We start from the raw sequence: 21,472 nt of genomic DNA on the forward strand, positions 1-21,472 counted from the left end.
GAAAAGCGTGCAGTGTTTTAGGACGCTAACAAAACTTGGAAAATAGAACGTAGCATTATGATGTAAAGATGCGAGATGTACGTATTTGGAGTATTCAATAGGTGGATGGACAGACGCACGGACGGATGCATGGGCAGTTAGGCAGACAGACAGATGCACGAATGGACGGACATACAGATGTACGGATGCATGGATGGAGAAACGAGTGGATGGACACACGGACGGACGTAGGGACGCACGCGCGGACGGACAGATGGATGCACGGATGAATGGACGCACGGATGAACGCATGAACGGATGGATGGATGGATGAATGAGCGTATGAACGGACGCACGAACGAATGCATGGACGGACGCACGGGCGGGCGCATAGATGGATGCATAGATGGACGCATGGACCGATACACGGATGGAAGCGTGGACGGACTGATGGACGGTTCGCCTTACTCACCATCATGCACTCCATGGATATGCTGTGTGTGTGTGTGTGTGTGTGTGTGCGTGCGTGTGTGTGTGTGTGTGTGTGTGTGTGTGTGTGTGTGTGGCGTCCGACCAATAAAGCTTTGCGTACAACCCAAGTCTGTCACTAGGCGTCTTTTTTTTCTGTGTGAAGAAAAGGAATTGATCAAAGGCTCCTTTCTTACTTCGACAGAACGTAATCCATTCAGTGGATCATGAAGCGAAGGAAATCATAGGGAACCGTAATATTTTGACAGCGCAGCTGCCCAAGAAGGTTTATTGCGTGTGCTGAATCCGAAAACTAACGTCATAACAACTACGGGCCACTCTCTTCGCCCTCCTTTTCCTCTTCTTCTAGATGCTTACACAGATTTTTACGGTGGGAAATGCAAAACCTCGGATGCCTCAGAGACCGCGTATGGAGAAAGAAATGAAAAAAACAGAGAAACACTGTCACCAAAAGACAATAGCTTTCTGCCGGATTGCTTTCGACCATAGAGTCGCATTTTCAGCGCAGCTAAGGAAACATTAGGGTCATCAAAATGGCGTATCTATGCACTTCATTGTAAACGAATATGCAGCCTAATACTTACGTAATGATGTTGCAACTGAAATATGCGTAATATTTGCTTTTTAGTCGACTACGGTCAAAGTATGAACGCAGTCGCCAGTTCGAGGTGGTTTTAGTGTTCAGCAAGTGCTTCTAATGTGGCCGGGTGGACGAGTTGTTTCGTTTGACAGACACAGACCAAAACTTCAGCGTTCAAGTACTATCATCTTTAGGAGATAGAAGTTGAGGTATCGAGTACAGGAAAGAGAAAGAAAGAAAAGGAAACGCGAAAAGATAAAAAAAAATGGGTACTAGTGCATGTACAGTGAGACAGGGCAACAGAAAAACAGAGAAATAGCAAGAAAGAAAAGCAAAAATTTAAAGAAACATCGAATGACAGAGACATAATCATGTACAAAGAAACATGCACAGAAAGAAAAAAAAAGTTAGCAAGCACAGCCTGCAAATGGTGTGATAGGGTGGGGATAAAAAAAGCACAGCGGTGGGAAAGGCAAACGAAGGCGAGGAGGCCAACGCCACGCAATCATCTCGCCGCTAGCTGCCACAATTTTTTACGATCTTGCACTAATTACGTGACCAATAAACAGGAAAACTGCTGGGTGCACACTCGGAAATAACCGTAAAATTGACGCAAGAGCGACCCCCCCCCGTGGCTACAATGGTTGAGCTCCGAATTCGAATCGGTGCTGTTCCCCACCGGCAGGAATGTGGCTCGTTCACACACGTTCATTCATTCCGATTGATATCACAATTACAGCACTGCACTGAAGAACGACTTGAAAGTGAAACTCGTTCTTAATATATTGTAGTCGACATGCTGGAAATCGCCCCGTCGCGGTGGTCTAGTGGCTAAGGTACTAGGCTGCTGGCCCGCAGGTTGCAGGATTGAATCCCGGCTGCGGCGGCTGCATTTCTGATGGAGGCGGAAATGTTGTAGGCCCTTGTGCTCAGATTTGGGTGCACGTTAAAAAGCCTCAGGTGGTAGAAATTTCAGGAGCCCTCCATAGCGGCGTCTCTCATAACTGTATGGTGATTTTTGGACGTTAAACCCCACACATCTTATCAATAACATGCTGGAAATTGAAAAAAAATTGAAGCATTTCCTCGAAGTGACGAGAAGGTGAAGCTAAGTCCTCACGTACATAATGTCTACGTCGCCGACGCGCATAAAGGGTTCGTGCTTGTTTGTGTTTTATATTGCCGCAATTACGACTTATATTAGTGTATATTGTTAAACGTTTGTGTGTGTGTGTCTCACATTGGCGTACGTTAGCCGAGCGTTGTAGCATTTAACGTAGTCATCACTACGGACAGCGGAGAAGCTGCGCCTTTACAGTGCTTCGCCCCGAACATGTCTATAAGCGAGGGTACAGCGACAGCTGCAACTGTACTCTGTTTTATTCATGGGCGGAACCACTCAACAAATAGCAAATTGAAACACGAAGACCGCGTGTACATATGCCCAGAAAGATACCAGAATCTCGCGTGCGCATCTGGAAACCCCTTCTCAGCACTGGCCGTCATAAGGATCAATAAAGAGCCACTCACAGGTCTCACAAAATACAAAAATAGCCAAATATTCTTTCCTGATATTTCTCATCCTTCTTGGCACACTAATGCGACGCAGACAGTAGTTCTTGCGACGTCTACAGCGTACTTGCTCTCGATTAATCGATATACGCAAAATATACCATGTGATTGGTGTTCTTATATAATTGCTTTGCCATGCAGCCGCCCATGCGTTCTTCTTTGTCTCGCATGAATATTGTGCACAATAAATCGATGAAACTTAATTTTTTGTGTTGAAACTGCGCAAGCGGGGATAACAGCGTGCAGCCCAGAAGTGCGAAATCCTGATAGACTCTAGCGCTTAGTGCTGATATTGTTCATGTGCATTCAAGAACTAAGGGCCGAGGAGGATGCATCGTGTGTATGAAGGAGAGGAGAAAATCAACCTCTCGTCATTACACGCGAGGTGGTGAGTGGCCCTTTAACAAACGCTGATGGATGCCTGAAAATGAGTTCTGCGCAGACCCGCAAAGTGCCGGAAGAGAGACTACGCAAGGCGTTGGTCCTGGGCTCAATCTCCGGCCAGAACGAGTTTTCGACAACTAAGACGCATATAAATTTTCTTGTGGTGTCGTGCCACCAATGGTTGGTCGTCGAGTTTTTCTGGCTTAGATGAATGCCTCACAGCAATCGATACAGGGGGCCAACCACGCGTTCACAACAATTTATAATCTTTATCTCACTACACTTCCCCCTTTACCCCAGCACGTGAACATTTTTGTTCGTCGCGCAACCTTTTAATTTCAAGTCTGTTGGTTTATTATAGATGCACTCACCCGCTTTCTTGTGGCAACTTGTCTTCACTAAAACATCGCTTGCGGTGAACGTTAGTGCCTTGGTTGTGCGTGTGGCCCTAATGGCGGCTCACCTAGCTGTCGATGACTTCACGGGCCTCCTGAGAGAGCTAGCCTGATGGAGGTTCGCAAGACAAAGCACGCCTTGAGCGAAATTTGAGGCCGTTTGTTTTCTGAATCGCGCTCCCACAACGTCTGTCGTCCGAGATCTGCAGCCGCCTCTCAAGACGCGCCGGCAGTCCGTAACACGCCCGGCCGTTTGCGGGCGCATGCTGTGGTCAGCCACAGATCTTTCATGCTCTTGATTTGCTACATAAACATTATGCTACTCGTACTGAATCTTGATAAAGAAACAGACCTAGACAGCACTTCTCGACGATCTGTTTGAATACCGTGCACACAACAGTAGAATGCACACTCTGCAGGCGTTCAATACACTAAGCGCTGTGCACGGATGAAAAACGCCAAAGCAACAAAAGGGTCCCCACAGAAGTGTTGTGAGCTAGACGTAGGCTTCGGATGAGCATGAAATTGTGCCATTATGCAAGTGAAATTCGGGTTACTTGGGTATGCGTGGAGTAGAAAAATTGCGTCGCCGTAGGTTGCTCGTTTATGCGTGCTCTCAGAATTCGTCAGGAAACGTATAAATATGGCGTTTTTTGGATCACTCCGGCGCGCGAAATCGCCAAAGCGTTAAGTAGCTGCGCAAATTCGAAGGATTCGTGTATAGACTGCGCTGCATTTACTTAGGCATTCACTTTATTACGGAGGGCTTACAGAAATGGTAGGGCATGGCCAAGCTTTCATAATTGATTGGTAAATTGGGAGCAACGTTGATGAATTGACAACATTGATCAAGAAGGTGCCGCAATGAAATCTAAAGGATACACAAACTGAAAGCATTATGAAGGTCCCTCCTAATTCCAGCCACGATGACAAGGAATTACAGTCACTGACCCTACCGATAGGGAAACATAGAACGATTTCGAAAAACTAGTCGCCGACTTCTGCCGTAATAATCGCAAGGCGTTCTTTAGGGGTGACCGTAGCACCTGGCGATTCTAAAGAGCTCATGACCTCGCCCGTCATTCGCTTGGTAAAAATCGTCCCATAATCGTCAAGTTTATGTGTTGCGAAACTGAATACTCGATCTTAATCAACGGCCCGAAACTAAGAAATACTAACTTAAGCATTGACGAGAGCTTCTCGCTTTCCATTAGACACGCACAAAAACAACTGATTGCTTTCGCTAAGGCTAACTCACCTAAGTTTTCTTTGCGGTATAAAACCGTGCACATTTGTCCAAAACTTTATGTTTCGGTAAGACGCTTAGTACAAGTAGAGGAGGAGGAGGTAAAGGAGGAAGGATAGGGAGGTTAGCTGTTTCTCATGCCGGTTTGCTACCCTTTGCTAAGAAAGGGGATAAGGGGAACAAAAGATGACAGAAAAGAGACGTTGAAAAAGAAAAAAAGTTGGCAGATCCCACATACTGTGGCAATAGCTGTTATGCGAAGCACGAATGAGATATGTTGGTATGCCACTTTAAAATCAGTACAACGTTACGAGGTGGAGTTAATTGATGCTACACATGACTTTTGTGACATGATTATCATGTTTGAATCTGTCGTTTACCTTCGGCATCTATCCACGTCACGTGATAACTAATTTATTACATGTGGAGCTAGTGAAACGGTCACGAGCACGCTATGAGCGTGGTGTGTTATGATGTTCTTACATGACACGCGTGTCAGGATTATCATGTTCGCACCAGGTATATATTTGGTCATTCATTGACGTCACGTAACATCAAACTTGGTACATGTGGAGCTCGCAAAACGGCCGCGAATGCATCATGAAGAGCCCAATATACTCAAATGTAGCGTTGATGCGCGCGCGCACTGGGCACAGTGACGCTACGTTAGCAAAACGCGAGCCCTCTATAGCTGATGCCAGGCGCGACCAGCGTCCATCGGCGCGTCCCGACTGCAACCGGTGCGAAATGCGTCATACTGCATTTCGCACCGATGCGTTGCCAGACAGCACTGCGTCTCCCTCTTTTTGCGATGGAGGGACGCCGGAGGCGCTGAAACGCAGACGCGTAAAACAAACGCAGCGCGGCGCGCGCCTGCGTGTATATGGCAGGACCGGCGCCTCGTGTCGCAACGCCGGCGTGACGCGTCGAAATGAACGCCGTCAAGCGCGCGCACCGCGTGACGTTGAAATGTATTAGCGCCTCGACTGCGGCATGTAGTCATGTTGTCACATGACAAAGATCTCATGGTTATCATGTTTGCACCAGTTGCATGCCTTCGTCATCCATTGACGTCACGTAATACCAAATTTGGCATGTGTGAAGCTAGCGAAACGGCCGTGAGCGCATCATGAATGTGGCGTGTAATCATGTTGTTACACCACACGCATGTCGGGATTACCATGTTTGTCTTTGTAAATTAACTATGTCGTCCATTCACGTCGCGTAACCGAGATTAGTACTTGTGAAGCTAGCGACACGGCCGCGAGCGCATCATGAGCGTAATATGTAGTGGTGTTGTTACATGACACGCATCTCGCGTTTATCATGTTTGCACCAGTATCATACCTTCGTCATCCATTCACGTCCCATAATAACAAATTTGGCATAAGTGAACCTAGCGAAACAGCTGCCAGGGCATCAGCGTGGCGTGTAGTCATATTGTTTACATGACACGCATGTCATGATTATCATGTTTGCACCAGTCACATACCTTCGTCATCCATTCATGTAACGTGATAACAAATTTGGTATATGTGACGCTAGAGAAATAGCCACGAGCGCATCGTGAGCTTTGCATGTAGTCATGTTGTCACATGACACGCATGTCATGATTTTTATGTTAGGGTCTGTCGCTTGTGTTCGCCATGCATTCATGTCATGCCATACCAGTTTTGGGATATGCCATGTTAACGAAACCACCACAAAAGCTGCAGGACCATGAAATGTAGATTATGACATCCATGTCATGATTTTCATGTTATGACTAGTCAAATATGTCTTTAACACTGTCCTGTAATGCCATACCAAGTTCCGTATGAATACAATTATCAAAATGACCAGGAGAACTGGAAGTCGTAGGGGGCTAGATAGATAGATAGATAGATAGATAGATAGATAGATAGATAGATAGATAGATAGATAGATAGATAGATAGATAGATAGATAGATAGAGTTAAAGTCCCTTAAGTTCGCTAAAAAATGCTTCGCATTTAATAAATACATAAAGCTTGAGTCATAAATGTGCGTCGTAGCGTTGCTCTTTCATCATGGTTCCATAAATATAGCTGTACCATCTGACTATCACGTTTACCAATGTAGGTGTTCACGCGCATATCACGCTAGTTAGATAATCAATATAGCAAAAAACACATGAGTAGACAAACAAACGCTTTCAAGTGATCAGCACTTCCCGAGTCAATAAACCATGGAATGATCTTCCCGATAACATTGCATCTATCACTGACCATCAAGCATTTTTCGATCCCTTGCATAAACATTTCTTTTTGGGGGAAAGCTCCTTAAGGCATGAGCCTGTTCATCCTCTGTTGTCGTACGTTGCAGGATGACCGGATGAGTGGACTGCAGGATGGCAGAGCCCTTCTCGCGGGAAACGAAACGCAAAGGATGGCGCTGGGTCACGACCATGAACTTAGCGAGCCGAGTCGGCAGGAGGCGGGATCTGTAGAGTGAAACTGAAAGTAACTCTCTGTGGGGAGCGTGGGAGTGGGACTGTGTGTGGATCCTGGAAGAAGGCAGAAGAGGGACTACTGTGCAAGTGGAGAGACGCCGTCTTCTTGCCTCTCCAGCAGTTTTCTTGGCTTTATCTAGATCAACACTGTTTTGTTAAAGGAACCTTTGATTTTTGGCCATCTTTACATCTCGTCTCCCGAATAACCATCGTTTTGCATCTAAGCAATGTTAGTAGTGGCTTGCGAAGCGCCGTCATCGGGCTGAATGACCGTGGCGTCTGTCGTATTCTTTCCAGCGTACATAAGCCCTACGAAGCACCAACGCGCAGCCACGAAACATGGCTGTGGAGTTTCATTATCGTGATATTTCTGTAATGGGACATTCCTGGTGCCGGCCTTACGCGTTGTCTGGCAGAGAAAAATAGACAGAAGGCAATTTAGTTTGGCATAGCGCTGGGTCTGCAAATTGACGGCTCCTATTTTCGGGTCTCTAGGCGAGAATAGTATGCTTGGCTTCCTGGCTTATAGTGCCCTTGCCATCATGGCTGCCCATATTTTTTACCAAGCAATGCTGATCCACGATTTCACAAAAGCCGAGTCGGACAGCAGTGCCTGCCGTTGTTCCTCTGTTGTGCATGATGTAGTGTTCTTCATTTTGTTGCGCTTACTCCCACGTGATGTGAAACGGAGTTGGTGTGGTCCCACACCACAGACTTTGTGCTGTGGGGTGGAATACTTGTGGAAATTGGTGTTTGTGTTCGTTCGTAGTCCACGTAACGCCACAAACTTCATTAGTGGGAGGTTGTTATGTGGTGCCTAATATAGTTTTTATTGCCCCGGTAGTACTGAAGAATTGTAACAAAAGTATGTTCTGGGGAAGTTGGATCCTCTATGGCAGTCTGCAAGGAAGCTCAGTGATTTGTGAAGCATCCAACCACATCATTTACTGACAGGTTCTCGGTGACACCCTCGTGCCCCAGCGCCTAGATCATAGTTTGGATGTATTCAATTCGGGAAGCCCTTTGGAACTTTTGTCAGAATTCGGTGTGCCTACGTACCTATTCTACCCCTTCGGTAGCTTATACATACAGCCTTCTAATTCGTGATAAGTGTTAGTGGGGTTTTCTCTCTCTGTCCTCCTTGATCGCCAGTGCCATCACTATCTCCTCTGCTCTATAACGGAAGCTTAGGCTATGAAGGTACCACTTGTAATGTTTCTTTTTTGGTTGGTGACCACCGCCACCATGTTCTTTGCGTTTGACTGATGTGGTTCAGCGTCTGTAAACATCGCCGCATTCAAACATGTTTTATTTTTATCTACTTAGGCCGCTAATGTTTGTATCTTCAGCATGTAGAATGAGATCCGTCTTCTTCGGAAAGGGCCTGTCTTTCATCAGTCTCGGAGTAAGCATGACGATTCCTTGGTTCTTCGTGTGCCTGTACTTGTTCATCAAGGCTGATCCTCCGGAGAAGCTCTCTGCCGGGTGACGTTTAGAGCAGATGGTTAAATGGGTGGTGCCTATAGAGCTGTGCATCGGCACGCCACGCCGTTACCTGCTTTCGCTCAGGCCGTGGCCGTTCTCGCCACCCCCGAAATTCCGAAAGAGGCCACGCCGCTGCCGCCGCGCAGTAACTGTGGCGCGCCGCCGTTCGTCTTAGTTTAACCCGAGCAGGGAATCTCAGCATAAAATTAATCCAGCGTCTAATTCTCTCTTGGCGTTTCTTGTTTTTTTTTTTGGCGCCGGTCATAACTTCAGTACGGTGATTTCCATGGCATGATATGGGCACCCATCTGAGAATGGTCCAAATGCGAGAAATATCAGGTGTAAATTGTTTTCTACACTGATTCGCCAAACATTTCCACCCCCCTACCATTCTTCGGCACGTTTTGCAAGATTATCATGCGCGATGAACTGTTGTGATTTGCTGCATTTTGTGTTTTTGGTTGCGCAAGTCGAAATAACAGTGCAGCCCTCAAGCTCGAAATACTGATAGGTTGCACACGTGCTTACGAAGACATAAATTACACACGTGCACACATTGCACACGTGTTTTACAAAGACAAAGATGTCGAGCAGCCTGTAAGATTTGTAGTTAAGAGAGAGTAGAGCAGCGTAACGGAGAACAAAGCCAAACGAAAAGGCTCCGAAATAGTTAAATATCCCAACGGGCGAATTCTTTACAGCGAAGATTGCAGCTTGTAGCTCTTCATAGAAAAAACCAGCCCGATGCTACAGTTTTTGTGCATATTTCATGGCGAGAAAAACATAATGGACACTTTCTACAGGTTTTCATCGTGCCTGTCATGTTCCGTATAAAGTCCGAATCAATAACTTTTGTAGACACGCTGTATGCTGTTCCCGTAGATAAAATCTTGCGAGCGCTAGCGTGGAACACTGCTGAAGTATAGATGAAACAAGCTACAGATCTGCGAAACTTGGCCTTCCTCGCGCGTTTCTATCTGCCTCAGAAAAAGAAGATAGGTTGGCTGCCACGGTTATAGTTCATCGGCTGGCCGGCTGCTGAGTCCCTTTGCTCGACGAGTCGATTGCATACCTGTAACTGTTTGTTCCCTCTTTGGCTGTCATCAGCGTGTGGGCGCATCCTCCCGGGGTGTGCGGCCATTGCGGGTGGTGCTGATAAGCTCAGCTGACTGATGTCTGCCGCGTGTCCCGGCTAGACAAACACATAGAATATACTTTTACAGCGCAAACATAAAACGATCCACAAAGAAAGCGACGATAGATAGATAGATAGATAGATAGATAGATAGATAGATAGATAGATAGATAGATAGATAGATAGATAGATAGATAGATAGATAGATAGATAGATAGACAGACAGATAGATAGATAGATGGATGGATGGATGGATGGATGGATAGATAGATAGATAGATAGATAGATAGATAGATAGATAGATAGATAGATAGATCATTATCATATTTGGATGTGTCGTTTACCTTCGCCATCTATTCACGTCACGGGATACCGAATTCAGTATATGTGCAGCTAGCGAAACGGCCGCGAACACCCTATTAGCGAAGTATGTTGTCGTGTTTTTACATGACACGCGTTCCAGCATTATCATGTTTACACTAGTCATATATTTCGTCATCCATGGACGTTAATTAGGTAACAGCGAATTGGGTATATGTGGAGCTAGCAAAACGGCCGCGAGCGCATCATGAGGGGCTCTATATACTGCAACGTAGCGTTGATGGGCGCGCACGCTGGGCACAGCGACGCTACGTTATTAAAACGCGAGAACCCTACAATCTGACACCAGGTGCGATCGGCGTGACCAGCGTCCGTCGGCGCGGCCCGACGACAACCGGCGCGAAATTCGCGCCGATGCCTTATCAAGACAACATTGCGTTTCCTTCTTCTCGTGACGGAGGGACGCCGGAGGTGCTGAAAGGCGCATGCGTCAAAGCAATGCAGCGTGGCCCACGCCAGCAACTATATGACAAAACCGGCGCCTGGCGTCGCAACGCCGACGTGACGCGACGAAATCAACGCCGACGAGCACACACACCGCCTCATGTCGGAATGTATTGACACCTTGACTGCGGCATGCAGTCATGTTCTCACATGACACGAATCTCACGAATGTCATGTTTGCACCAGTCACATACCTTTGTCATCCATTCGCGTCACGTAATACCGTTTGGACATGTGAAGCTAGCGAAACGGCCGCGAGCGCATCGTGAGCGTTGCATGTAGTCATGATGTTACATCACACGCATCTCATGCTTATAATTATTTCACCAGTATCATACCTTCGTCATCTATTCACGTACCGTATTACCAAATTTGGTATATGTGACGCTAGCGAAACGGCCGCGAGCGCAACACGAGCGTGGCCTGTAGGGATGTTGTTACATGATGTGCATGTCATAACTTTCAATTTAGGGTCAGTCGCTTGTGTTCGCCATGCAATCATGTCATACTATACCATTTTTGCAACATGTCATGTAAACGAAACCACCGCAAGAGCTGCAGAACCATGAAATATAAATCATGAAATACATGTCATGATTTTCATGTCATGACTAGTCAAATATGTTCTTCATACAGTCATGTTATGCCATACCAACTTTGGCATCGATACCATTATCGAAACGGCCAGGAAAGTCGCCGTTGTTCACTAAGAATTGCTTCGCATATTAAAAATATGGCAGTGAAGGAAGTACGATGGTTGCGGTGCTTCGTAGACCCTCGAGTAAACGATCTGGTTTACGTCAAAATGTGCTCGTCGTGATATAATTGCATATATTCCCCGATATTCGTGTTTGGGTCTGTCTTTACTTCTGGAGCACCCGCCTGCAAATATCGACCGCTGTGACTTCTATAACGCGAAGCGTTACCATCCTGTTTGAGACTCTCTAATTTGGTCACAATTATTATTTTAAACAAGGAAGTGCGCCTGCTTTCTCTCCTTCAAGGTTCTAAATACTAGCATATGTATATATATATATATATATATATATAGATATATATATATATATATATATATATATATATATATATATATATATATATATATATATATATATATATATATATATATATATGCATCTCCACAGAGAGGGTCACAGTATGTTTTCATTATAGAGCCGTCGTCCTTTCTAAACCAACAGTGCTCTAGACTGAGGTACCCACAAGCCATCGTCTCACAGAAGCTCCTGGAAACATTACAAGTAAACCTTCATGAAGTACTGGTACAAACAAGACCTATTCAAACACTTTAAATAAAATTTGACAACATATTTCTCTAAGAATTGCAAAGATATTCTGAGTAGCTATGCCTAAATGCCATTTTGAAGGACCACCTGGCAAGATTAGAAATAAAGACTTTAATAGCAACTGATGCTTATGTTTGTGAAAAAAAGGCAGGAGTAGCAATTCCATCTTGATTGTTGGATTGGTATTTTTTATTCATTTACCTGACTTTACGCTTGCTCATCAAGCGGAATCACTTGCTATTCTCTTAGCTACATGGAAATAGCCTCTATGTCTAAAAGATGCTATCATTCTTACAGACTGGCTGTCTGTATGTACTTCATTACTGCAACTAACATGCCCAATGGTTTAGGAGTGTTTTATGCCCTTGCCCCAAGACATTTAGGACTCATTCACTTGATATATATAGCAGGGCATAAAGGTTTAACCCTCAATGAATATGCAGATGCACTTGCTGTAGCCTCACATAAGTGTCCCATAATGTTTATATTGCCGACGCTACCATTTATCGTCGTGGCACGATTTTAAAATTTTGTCGCTTCAGATAACTTTTGAAAATCTCGCTTGGCAGCGTCTGAGTTGTTTCATCTTCAGTACCTCTGGAAAAATAAATGGTGCTTCTCTAGAAAGGCGGAAATATCGAGTTCGAGACTACGATGCTGAGTCCACACACTGAATTTTTATCTACACATGTCTGGTCTGGCATAGTCTCCCTTACGCCTCCACTGCAACATCAGTGAATCTCTGCATAGTTTCATCTTAACATGCAGGTTATTTACAAATCAAAGAAAGAGAATGTTAGATCAACCTCTCCGTAAGTTGGCTTTAAATCATCCGTTCCGGTGGGGCTTAATTTTGAAGCAACTAATAGGGATTTCTCCACAGGAACAATTGCGAGGCCGTGTGCGATTTTACAAAGGAAACAAAACGACAAGAATGTTAAGCTTTGGCCAAACTACACTTTATTTCCAACGACATTAGGTTGTTCGCTTTTCTTAGTTATTTCCTTTATTATAATTCTAACCCATGTTTCACCAATCTATTCTTTGTTAAAATATCCATATGTAAACATCCCGTCTGGTTAAACAATTTCATCTCAAAGATGAGGTACCGTCTGTTTTATTGCCGATCCCCTGCGGCGGGTTGCACCAGAACTCTGAGGAAGAACCGACCAGTCAACCAACGCACGGAGGCACATGCGACAATGTCACTCCGCGTGCGATGCCTACCGTCCGTTGCTCCTGAACCGCAAAAAAAAGCACTGTCTGTTTTTTGCTGGACGAAGCAGTATGATGTATCAATGCAGCCCCTCTTGAACATCGGCGCACTTGCAATCGTGTCACCCTCCTCCATAAATAAGATAGTTCACACTGGTTTGAGTGTTCTAGCAGCCTTCGTTGCATCTTCTGCACATGTCCTTCGTTGCATTTTCTGCACACCGTACCCGGTGATTTGATCCTCTAAATATGTTAGATAAATTGAGAATTGTTTTTGTTTGTTGTTTTCTTTTCTAGAGAACGCGAATTTTTGGAATGAGTTTCATGGATATCTCCGTAACTCGGTTCTAAGCAGTGGGAAAATATAATTGCGTGAGCATGTATTTTGTTAATTTGTATTTTTTCAAGGTGCTGAGGGTGTGTGTTGATACCTGCTATGTCTCGAAAACTGAAACTTAAGTATTTGTAAATAAATACTTTTAAGACATGCTGCTGTCACTTTACCTGCTTCGTCTTTTTCCAGAAACATTTTTTTTTTCTAAATTGAAGGGACAAGGTTCTATTCCTGCGAACTCTTAAATCTTGTTCACACTCCCCCTCCCCCCCCCCCCCCCCCCACACACACACAGGTCTAGTGGTTCTATGAACTTGAGTCACCTTCTCAGTTGACGTACTTTTTGATAGCCGCGGAAGTGCTTTATACTCTATTCTTATTATTTGTACGTCTTTTCTTCTTTTACTCTAATTATGTTGTGGTAGGGTAGCGGGCGTATTATTCGGCTGATGACTGGGCTCTTCACCGATTGAAGTGTGTCTTGCTCTTTCAATGCAGCACGATGTTTTGTTATTCGGCTCTCAAACTAACAATTTGTTGAACTCTTCTTACGATCATGTTTAATGTGTGGAGTCATTGCTGATTCGACCGTAACCACATCCCTGGGGGCTCGAATGCTTTGTTTTTGTTTCTTACTTTTGGAGAATTCAGTGATTTCTGATTTGTCTGCTGAGCCCTCAACTCCCCTTTATGTATTGCATTCTTCTAATATTTTATGAACAATTTAAAGCTGCTTTTGTTTTCTGCCAGCCTGCCTTTGGTTTCGTGTATAGGGATATCCACATAAAAGGATTGTCAGATGTCAAATATGTCCACGTTTCTTGGCTGGCCCAATCATGTTGAAAAGTGTAGGCGGAATCAAATCGCCTTTCGATGTGGTTTTCTTGGTGGGTGGAAACTTTAGATTCATCTTCTCCTGCTTTGATGACTCCAGTTCATTTACTGAGGTTTCGCCATATTGGTTTGTCCATTGACCACAGATTGTTTTTGCTGGCCCATCTAGTGCGCTCTTATCACTCACGTTGTCAAAAGTCCCTTTGATGTGGATGACGATTCCAACGTCTTCGCGTGCTTTTGTCATATTAGTTGGTACTTCCTCCTATAAATGCAGAAAGATGTTCCGTGTCGAGTAATTTTAGCTGAAGACAAATATCGCATTTCGCACCAAGTTCTTTTCTTCAAGATACTGTTCAAATTGGGTGTTTATTAATTTCTCAAACCTATTGCCTAAACACCATGTGAAGACAGATCGGTCTGAGGTTTTCTATTGCCAATTTCCTTCCTGGTTTTGGTATCATGGCTATAGCAGCATGCTTTCAATGCTCAGGTATTGTGCCATTATTTGTGAAGTTTGAAGTGCTTCGTCATTCATATTGGGAATGGTGACATTGTTCGCCCTAGGCGCTGTGTTCTGTTTTATACTGATAATTGCCAATCTGATCTTTGCACGCGTGAAAGGCGCCTCCTGTTATGAGTTTCGAAGCCCAGTATATTAAGCCTGGTAACAGTTTGTGACGGCTTATGCTCCGAGACACTTGATGTTGATGTCTTGAAGAAGGTCGTCTCGTGTGCCTGAACACGAGTACGATACTATTTCTTAATACTTTGGTCCTTCGCGTTTTGTTTTCATTGGGCCAGTCATCTGAGCATATGCCTTGTCTTTGCTGTTCTTAGGGTTCTATTTAGCAAATCACAGAATTGTTCGGCTGACGCGAGTTAATCAGCATACTCGTCGGCTTTCTTATTGTTTCTCTAGTGTTCGCTTTGAGTTTCTGATTTTGTTTTTGCCTTTTCCATAGTTTTCCAGGTCCTTTATTGCTTCACACAGGTGAAAGAAGTGGACGTCTCCTTCCGGGGTTTCGTTTGTTCTAGCGAGTGTTTTGATTATGGTGTGCATTCGGTTTTTATTTAAGAGTAGTTTGTACCACTCGCACGAGTTGTCCATGGCAGTCGCGTGCAAGTGAGTTTTTGTACGCATGCCAGCCTGTAATTTCAGCTGTGTAAATGTGTTTCCGTATTTAGACGGTGCGCATTGTGGTGCTAACTATGTGTAATCATTGCTGCTCGGGATTTTACTGGTGTTGTACCACTCCCCGCTTTGACTGTTTTGTACTACCACGAAGTCTGTACTTTTCTTCAAGGATATGCTGTTCCCCGTTCTCGCTGGGCTTGCAGGGTCCGTTAACAGTGTCATTCTTAATGCCTTTGTTTGGCCGGCGAGATTCTTGCTTTCGGTGTCTTGTGTCATATATCCCCTTCTTCCATGTCTGTCATTACGGTCCTTAACAATTACTTGTGGGTTCCCTTTTGCCAGTTTTGCTCTCTCTTGCAAGAGCTTGTGGAACGCAGGTCTCTTGCGTTTCGGGGGCTGTAGATAAGGTGATATTTCAAGGTTCGCTTTGTAGGTGATTTTTTTGATGAGAGGTCTGTCCTTTAAAGATTGATGACATATTGCTGCAATCGCTTTTTCGACAAATGTTGCCATTTTCAATTATTCGTCCCCGCACTATAAGTCTCGTAGCCACGTAATTTTGGGCGTGTTCCGGCTTCCTGGAATGCTGTGACACGTGGGGGCCTTTGTTGCGACGCCACCAGCTGCAACAGTTGTACTCTTTTACGCTGGAAACCACGGTAGTTGCGCTGCATTATTTTGGACTGTTCTGAGTGCTGCGCTCATAGTTTAGCCATTGTACGTCTCCCGGTTTATGGCTGAAAATCCGGGCCTGCTGAACATTTTCTCAGCTTTTTCTCTGGGGTTGATGCCTGTGGCGTAAGTTCACAAGGCTTTTGTGAATTGGACTGGTTTTGCATGGGTGTTATTGTCCAGAACCTCTACCTTTCTATGTACCTTTGTTTTAACTTGCTCTATAATTTTCGGTATAACTTCTTTGAATGTGTCTTGCAACGTCGATAACGTAATTATTGAGTCACCTCCTGAATTCGGTTGCTTCCGCAATATCTCGCCAGCGTCAATTAGGAAGTTAAACTGAAACGTTAGTGCCGCTGTTCCGGGCAATCTTTTTCTCCGCATCGGTGAGAAAAAAGTGCGTGGCATACTCGTATATAAAATGGCGGCGAAACTCGGAGTGAAATTTCATTTCTGTACACTCGTAATACTCTCGCTGCGGTTCGTCGCAGGCGATATTTGCGAGGACAAAAAGCGCATTATGAGCAACACCATTTGTCGTGATTCGTGCGCTTTTCCTCCTTCCCGAAATTTCTGCGGTAAGCGAGTGCGCGTTGCAGTCGTTTCTACTGGAACCAATCCTCGCTATTCGTATTTGTTTGCTGAGCCCACCATCGTGCGTGCTGCACGCCCCTGCTCGTCTTTTATGGCGAGCTTCTTTGCGCCCCTTTGAACAAGCGTGCCGGAGCGCCCGGGGCGCGGTGGGCTCTCGCAAGGCCCCGGCAAATGTATGCGAACGCGGCAGAAGGACGCGCCGCAGAAAAGCAGCAGCGGCGGACGCAGCGCGGAAAATCGAGGCGGCCGCATAAAGAGAGTACGATACGCGAACCTCCTTGCGGCGCATACGAAATTGGGTAGCTGTTTCCCTTTGGTTCCCCTTCCCGACTGTATGCGGCACCAGCTGCAACGGAAGCAATGCAGAAAGAAAACGGCAGACCAAAAATGGACGACGCGTGGCGGCTGATGGAGAAGCATGCAGCGAGGCGAAGGTGATGGAACACCGAGTGGTGTTCTCGGGCGCCCGAGGCGTGCACTGCTCGCCGCCATGCACGCGAAGAGGAAGCTGGCCTCGTCGGTACAGTCTTGACACGTCACCGGGCCCCAAATAAATCGTGTGCGCGCTCATTAATCAATGACATCGGAAGCCTTACTCGGCCAGGATTCTGTCGATACCTGCGCCTCATCTCAGTATGGTATTCTTAAATTGTTACGCTAATCCTTTTGTGCCATTCCTTCTCGACGAAAATGTCCTGGCTGCTTGCGCGTGAGTTGTCGTTTCAGTGATGCGCGATGCGTGGTCATTGTTTATTCTCCATTACTCGCGAAGCTTGTTAGATTTAGACGCAAAGCGACCAGTGGTTTCTGCAAAAAATGTAATCATCTCCGGCTACCATGTAGTGCCAAGCAATGAATTTCCGTGCTAAATTTATCCAGTACGGCTTATTCTTTTGGTCACATTCACTACAGTGTGAACGCATGCTTTACAGAGACAATGCTTCCACGTACGAGTGTTTTGTCTGGTCAGGTAAAATTATTGAATGAAAGGACGATCACGCCGACCACAAGAGAAAACGCGTATTTCGGCACCCAGTATGCGAGCCTTGTTCACAACAAAAAAGCGAAGAAAAAAAGCTATGAGTCTAAACAGCCCAAAGCATACCCAAACACCTATCGTAGGCGCAGGGAAGGGGGTCTTTGTGCTTTTTTTTATTGTATTGTTAAGCATTCGGGATACATTCTCGAAGCCAGGGCCTTCTTGGTAGCGACGATACGTACCCTGGCTTAGTCCAATTCATGAGTCGAGGCTTGCACATGTTTAGCAAGAGCGTTAGAGGACTTTTTTTTTATTGTCACATCATTACAGTGCTGTTTCAGCCGTCGCTCGATGTTTCTGAATTTACCGATGGCGACACAATCACAGTTCAAGCAAGGAACATAGTACACCACGTCAGGAAACACTCTTTTTGTAATTGGTCTTTTACATCAACTAGAGTGTGCCTCAGTTTGCGTGTGGCTACATGACCCACGTGAACGTCGTAGTGAATGTGCAGTACACGGGCCGAAGTCTCACTCACTCTAGCAGGCGCGTACGCTACGCTGGAGCGTTTTGAATGTTGTGGTGCGTATGCGGAAGAGCACTCCAGCTTGCGTTCCACGGACGACACGAAGGAATCCGGGTACTTTCTGGTCTCATTGGTGTTCAAAGCGTAATGCCTACTTGCAAATATTTCTAACTTATGTGCGTATCCACGCATCCTATGTGAGAAATGGTTCATGGCAAAGTAGATCATTAGAGTATGCTGTGCTGTTTGTTCCTGGTATTCCTTCGAAGCTGCATTAATAACATAAAACAGAGACAAGAATACTCACTTACCTTTAGGCACACTTTGAAGAATCCTGTGTTTAAAATTTCCTCGCAGTCTCAAAGTGAGTCGTGCTTCATGAACTTGCTGCTGTGGGACTGGTTAGAAAGTCGTCATATCGCAATCGAGAAGTAACAGACAGGATTGAAAAGTAGACCAAGGGATAACTTGCCACTGGCAGGATCTTAGCCTTCGACTGAAGAGTCTGATGCTCTACCATTCAGCTACGGTGGTGGTGACCCCCTGTCCACACTATAGGGACATATGTGCATCTTAGAGGGGGGATGGGCCTCAGTCAGTACCACCTGTTTTCATTACGTTACGTGTAGAACACTCATTCATGCCTGTTTGGCATCACGTGGTACGTGATCTGATTACGAGATGGCCGCTGACAAATAATTCCTCGCATACTACCTCAAGACATGAAGTGTGCCAGAATGAGACACGCGCTATGAATAAAGGGAAGTGTAAATTTAAGGGCTCGTTTGCGCCTGTTAGACATACAATTATCGAACTACCGCAATAATGGCAGGAAAAAAAGCATGTGGTTTATTCTTATAAGTACTTGTAATCTAAATCTGAAGAAAAAACCATGGACAAAAGAAAGTGGACCGCCACCGTAGCTCAGTGGTGGAGCATGGGACACCTTATTCTAAGGTCGCTGGCTCTTGTCCTGCAGGTAGAAAGTTGTCCTTTCGTTCACTTTTTTTCTTCAGGTATACATTGCAAATAAGTCTTACAGCGTCCCCTGTAGTTTCCCTGCAATTATTCTCTGTAAGTTTTCAATAATATTGTACCTAAGAAAGACAACGAGCCCTTAAATTTCCACTTGACTTTAGACGTATTGTAAGTTATTTACTGCATTTTAGGAACGCCTAGAAACATTCGCACGTTCGCACTCGCTTCCACTAAAAAAATACACTTCACACACAGCAATGAAACGTACAATAAGATTGTTTGTTTAAATTTTATGGAATTCATTAGTCGAAAATGTTACTCCTCTGTTTTCTTGAGGCTTCATGTACAAAAGGCGCAAACAAGAATAAGTCCAAGAAATGTGCAGGAGCGAAAATGTGCGTGTGCGATGTCTTGTGGCCCTCTTTTTAAACGTCCCGTCCTCCCCCAACTGTATCTAGAAGCCCACGTACGTGCATGGTTCCGGCACATTTCGGTTGCGTAGCCTCGTCTACACGCCGTCAATGGGCGTATAGGCACAAAGTGCATGTGCTTCACATTCTTGCCATATACGAAGTAAACTTGAGAGATCACCAAAAACTCATTGTGCACATTTTCTATACTCTTTTCTTGATTTCACGTTTGTCACCACATTGTGTTGTCTACGCAGGGTACGGCAACATAGCTCCTCGCACCAACTGGGGCAAGATCGTGACCATCTTGTACGCCATCGTGGGCATCCCTCTGATGCTGCTCTACTTGACGAACATCGGCGACATTTTGGCCAAGGCGTTTCGATATGTCTACGGCAAGCTGTGCACGTGCAGGCCGAGCGGCGCGCAGCGCAGGCGCCGTGTGCCCCTGCAGGCCAACCACTTGCAACGCAACTCGGTGGCCGAGAACTACCGCGTCCACCACATCGTCTCGCACAACGCACTCGACGGACAGGAGAAGCTTCGTGCCTGTGATGACCAGGTATATGCCTTTTGGGTAGCTTGGCGTTTGGCTTCTATAAGCCTCGAGTTAGAAATGAATACAGACCAGATGGTTTTTGTGTTGTACGTTTTTGGTCAATTGTCTGCCGAAGAGAACACTTTTTCTCAGTTTGTGCTAGTAGAGGTGGAGCACCTGCTTTACATATTTGTAAAAACTAATCAAGGATGAACAGAAAAACAAATGAACACTTGAAATAAAGAAAAAAAAGGGTTGATGCCTTCTTCGATTTTCAGGCCTGAATACCTTCACTACGTGTCTTACGGTGCTTTATAAGCCCGTCTTTAATTTCGTTTTGAATTTTTATGAATTAAAAATTACCCAGCTTTTCACAATTGTATGTGTAGTAACGCGTCTATCTTATTATGCTGCAAGTTGTATCCGCAGGGAGAGAGATCAAGGCTTCACGGAACACCTTTATTAACGGCACTGCATGCTTGCAGCATAAAACAACAATTCACATACAACAAAACAAGAGCCCAAATATATACGCCCACAGGCCACTCGCGCACGTGTCGTAACATAGTGAAGTCACTGGCACTCCGTTCTAAGGTGATGCCTGAGAACGGAATGCCCATACCGCGTTTCACCATCCGAGCAGTGGATTATTAACGAGCAAGTGAACGAAATGATTCGAAACAAAGTCATTCAAAAGTCGGCGAGTCCATGGGCAGCTCCAGTAATTCTCGTTAAAAAGAAAGACGGACCCTGGAAATTTTGCGTTGATTATCACCGATTGAATGCTGTAACAAAAAAATACGTGTACCCACTTCCACGTATTCATGATGCCATCGACTGTCTACATACGGCCTTTTTCTTTTCCTCGGTACCCTTAAGATTGGGCTACTGGCAAATTGCCTTGAATTCAGAAGATAAAGAAAAGACAGCCTTTGTAACCACTGACAGCCTTTTCGATTTAAACATGATGCCATTTGGACTGTGCAACACGCCTGCGACGTTCGAGCGATTTATGGACACTGTTCTTTGTGGCTTGAAGTGGAGCATTTACATGTGAAATCTCGACGACGTCGTCATCTTTGGCAGCACCTTCAACGAACACAATTCACGTCTGGATACTGTACTGACTTGCATAAGAAACGCTGGCCTTGTTCTTAACTCAAATAAATACCACTTCAGAGACCGACAAACCCTTCTTCTCGGACACCTAGTCGATCAGGATGGCATCGGTCCAGATCCCCAGAAGACAGCAGCTGTTGAGACGTTCAGCGCGTCATGCTCTGGTAAGGAGCTCCGCAGTTTTCTTGGGCTTTGCTTCCAATTTCGCCGCTTTATACCTAACTTTGCCGACGTCTCGTATCCGCTGACATGTTTGCTACGGAAG

The 21,472-nt window shown here is 45.3% G+C and overlaps 1 protein-coding gene across 1 annotated transcript in view; it reads left to right on the forward strand.

Moving 5' to 3' along the window:
* Positions 1–21,472, forward strand: part of LOC119168060 (TWiK family of potassium channels protein 7) — a 136,713-nt gene that overhangs the window by 99,684 nt on the left and 15,557 nt on the right. Inside the window, exon 2 of the mRNA XM_037419498.2 lies at positions 19,808–20,112. Coding sequence (XP_037275395.1) covers positions 19,808–20,112 — 305 coding nt within the window. The remainder of the gene's footprint in view (positions 1–19,807; positions 20,113–21,472) is intronic.

Source organism: Rhipicephalus microplus, chromosome 3 (assembly GCF_043290135.1).
Source record: "Rhipicephalus microplus isolate Deutch F79 chromosome 3, USDA_Rmic, whole genome shotgun sequence".
Lineage (NCBI taxonomy): Eukaryota > Metazoa > Arthropoda > Arachnida > Ixodida > Ixodidae > Rhipicephalus > Rhipicephalus microplus.